Source organism: Alligator sinensis, unplaced genomic scaffold (genome assembly GCF_000455745.1).
Source record: "Alligator sinensis unplaced genomic scaffold, ASM45574v1 scaffold1007_1, whole genome shotgun sequence".
Lineage (NCBI taxonomy): Eukaryota > Metazoa > Chordata > Crocodylia > Alligatoridae > Alligator > Alligator sinensis.
In genome coordinates this window covers 899638-903241 of record NW_005842605.1, presented here as the reverse complement: position 1 = coordinate 903241, position 3604 = coordinate 899638, and the positions used below count along the sequence as shown (strand labels likewise).

General features: G+C 33.6%; 1 protein-coding gene across 1 annotated transcript in view; it reads left to right on the top strand.

Moving 5' to 3' along the window:
* SNTG1 (syntrophin gamma 1) overlaps positions 1-3323 on the top strand; it is a gene marked incomplete at its 5' end in the record, with an annotated part of 87093 nt that extends 83770 nt beyond the window's left edge. Inside the window, one exon of the mRNA XM_025214786.1 lies at positions 2830-3323. Coding sequence (XP_025070571.1) covers positions 2830-2988 — 159 coding nt within the window. The remainder of the gene's footprint in view (positions 1-2829) is intronic.
* Positions 3324-3604: the final 281 nt, after the last annotated feature.

The following is a 3604-nucleotide window of genomic DNA, read 5'->3' as shown; positions in this document are numbered from 1 at the left end:
ATTCCTGCCACATGATGTTTAAACCCTACTGATCTTAATTTAAAACTTCTTTTCCACATTAATCTTGCAAGCTCAACACTTCAAAAATGTAGTTGTAGATCTTCATAATGCTATTCTGTTGCCCCATTCTTGATGGCTTTCATGAGTAATAAAATAATTAACAATGTTAACATTTGAAGTGTTTTCACTGATATCAGAGTTAACACCCCATACATTAAATGTGGCGTTTTGTGTCTCAAACCTATTTTTTACAGCTGTCTTCAAATCAAGGCAGACACCTCTGCTTCAGTGACATTCAAATCACATTAGAAATGGTTTTCTCATAACCATAACGGTTGAAGACTTTGATTTTTGAGGAAAGAGTTGAGAATCTCATCTACCATCACTAATCATTTGAGCGAGCACATTCTAGATGTTAGATCATACTGCATAGTAACATTGTTACTTATTTTTCAAAGTTTTTATTTCTCATAGATGTTAGCAAGGTTATTTGATCACTCTGGTTTGTTGCTTGAAAAATGTTAATTCTAATTTGCTGAAGAGTGAAAAGTAGTTGGGTGAATGAACAACTTGAACAGCCTATATTGAATGGAGCATGTATTAAAACCCTTTCTTTCTGGATGATTACAGTTTTTAATTGTATGATACTATTTTATATTTTTTCCCCTATGAGACCACTCCCTCACATAGTGTACAGGTCAAACATACAAAAAGGTATGCTTAGACAACAATAGATCTGTCCGTTTCTAATTTCTAGTGCTTTATTTTGCAACTTAAGTATTTTAATACAATGTTTTTGATAATGCAATCCTATGAACAACAATAAAAATGGCAGAAATGTTAAAAAAAATATTTAGACATCCAGTTCCCCTCATGTTTTAAAGCATGACAGATACCAATTTGAAATCCATTAAAAAATGCATTGCCTTACGTGGTACAATTACAGATATACCTCTGCTAACTGATAATGATAACTGTGCTAATGCAGTGTGAAAATTTAGTGTCCAGCAACTATAATTGTGATGTAGATAGAAACATTTCAGCTCATCTGATTACTTAATTGACTTGAACAGTCTTCAAGTTATTATATCTGAATTAATAAGCCTTGATCTGTTCAGACAAACAAGGGGAAAGTACATTCTTTGTACACATAATACACAGTAGTGAGACAGTAAATATTTCAGTGTTCAGTGACATACTTATTTCTCTTCTTATTAGTATTTGCAGAAGGATGAGTAAAAGGAAAAAAAAAAGAAATTGATTTTATTACAGTGGGACTAGTGCTGGTTATAGAACAACTTTCATCTTCACACTTGGGTTTTTTTGTTTTTTTTCATGTATAGATCTTTTTCAGTTTCCATCCCTGGTTTCTGTTTAATAAGATATTGTTTGTTTTGAAATTTGAACAACAACCCTGGCAGAGTGGTAAAAATACATTTCTCCAGATGTTTAAAAACAAAAATTACTCTAAACAGATTGCCTAAAGAGAGGAGATGGCAGATGTGTGAAATTTGGCATGAACCAAGTCATCTTCATTGAGAATTAATTTAGGGAGTTTAAAAGAACTCTTGAGCAATTAAAATTTTATTTCTGAGCATGTCCAGTAGGTATGTGCTCAGATTCTAGCAGAATTTATCAAAGTCCTACCCACTGATTACATCACTCCATCTTCTCCATTTTTGCCATTCTGTGTTAAAACCCAGATCATTTGTATCATTTAATTTGCAGCGTGTTGCTCAATTCAGGGTAGGCCACTCAGCTGTTTGAAATGTTTTTATATCAAAGCGGGTTCTTTTCAATTCAACTCGAACTCATCAGTGGTCCCATGTGCTGAGTGAAGGAGCAGCTCCCTTTAAAATAAAAGCAACAGCATACAACTAGGATCTCAGTGGCCCCATTCAGTATCCCCCAGATAATTTGCAAAAATTCACTTTTGCAGGGGGATAACAAACCAACCCCTGTGAAATATCTGCTGTATATTCTACCACATTCTTAGGCTGGATTTTTACATGAGGAAGGTTGTAAATGTCTCAATGAATTATGCATAGTAAACAAAATAAATACATATACACAGGCAGACAAAGTTCTTTGGGTGATTCTGATATCTTTTATTAGACCAACTTAAATAGGTAGAAAAAACATTTTTAAGCAAGCTTTTGGGTTCAAAAACCCTTCGTCAAGCTAAGGAAGTTTCAGCAGTTGGTGTGTGCTCTTACCGGAAGTTTGGTAAAAAAAATTGTTTTTCCAACTATTTAAGTTGGTCTAATAAAAGATATCAGATTCACCCAAAGAACCTTGTCTGCCCTTTGTCCTTAGACCAACGTGGCTACAACCTACACCACTGTATACATATACACATGTATGCATACATAAAATGTAAGTGCTAACAACACTAGTCATATTATGATAATAATAATAATATTGTTATAATTATGGTGTTAATGATGAATGAACATTTTTGGAGATCCTGATATATAACTGTTGCTTGAGTTCTGTGAAAACTGTTGTAATCACTCCCTTAGTTCTAAAAAGTGTCTAACTATTGAATGATAAAAAGGTAAAAAGCCTCAAACAGTTCTTACTTTCTTCTTGCTTTACCATTGCAGTGGATGGGATGTTTCATTTTTGTGAAAGTTTTAAATGAATTCAGTTAAATTCTATTAGGTTAGACAAATCTACAGTTAATTAAATGTTCAACTTCCTAAAAAGAAGTATGCAGCCTTATATAACACAGCTAAGACCATCTATATTTGAGTAATAGCTCAGTGTTGGGAATTTCTTTGTAATGTTGTTTTGTCTCATGTTTAATCTCTTTGGTTTCACTTTCAGGAGCTGGAATTTTCCAATCTTTTTGCAGTCCTTCACTGTATCCACTCATTCTTTGCTGCCAAAGTGGCTTGTTTGGACCCCTTATATGTAAGCAGTCAAGCCACAGCTTCTGCTGCTGCCACAACTTCTGGTACTGGCAAATTAAAGTATGCTACTTGACATCTCACATTTCAGCACTACTATTTACAAACAGTGCAAAACAACATATAAATATTCATCAGATCTAGACCTTTGGGGAACTATGAACATGGAAACCAATCCAAGAGACGAGTCTTGTTGCAGTTTCAGCAGATAAATGGTCACATGGGATTGTAAATTCATCTCTGTTCTGCAAGACACCAGTAAATAATCAAGCTGAAAACCTGGAATAGGATGGATATGCTTTTAGTATGATCTATTTGTACTTATATAGTGCTTTAAGCAACACTGGAAACAAACGAATAAATGACACAAGGAAACACTTCATATTTAATAAAATTTTCAACTCTCTATAATAACACACAAATAGAATGGTCATTTTCTTGTTTTCAGATGTTTTTATGAAAATATACTAAGCTCTGAGTCTGAACTTAATGCCATATCATTATATTATAAATGATACAACCACAAGGAAGAGGCATATAGTATGTGGCAGCAAGGAGATGAGCATGAAATGGCACTTGTGTAAGTATCTCCTCAAAGAGAAAAGCACTTTAAACACTGTTGTAAACTCATACTTGTGTCCCTCCATGAAATCATGCTATTGTTGTTTATTTTGTTTGTCAATTTAAATAAT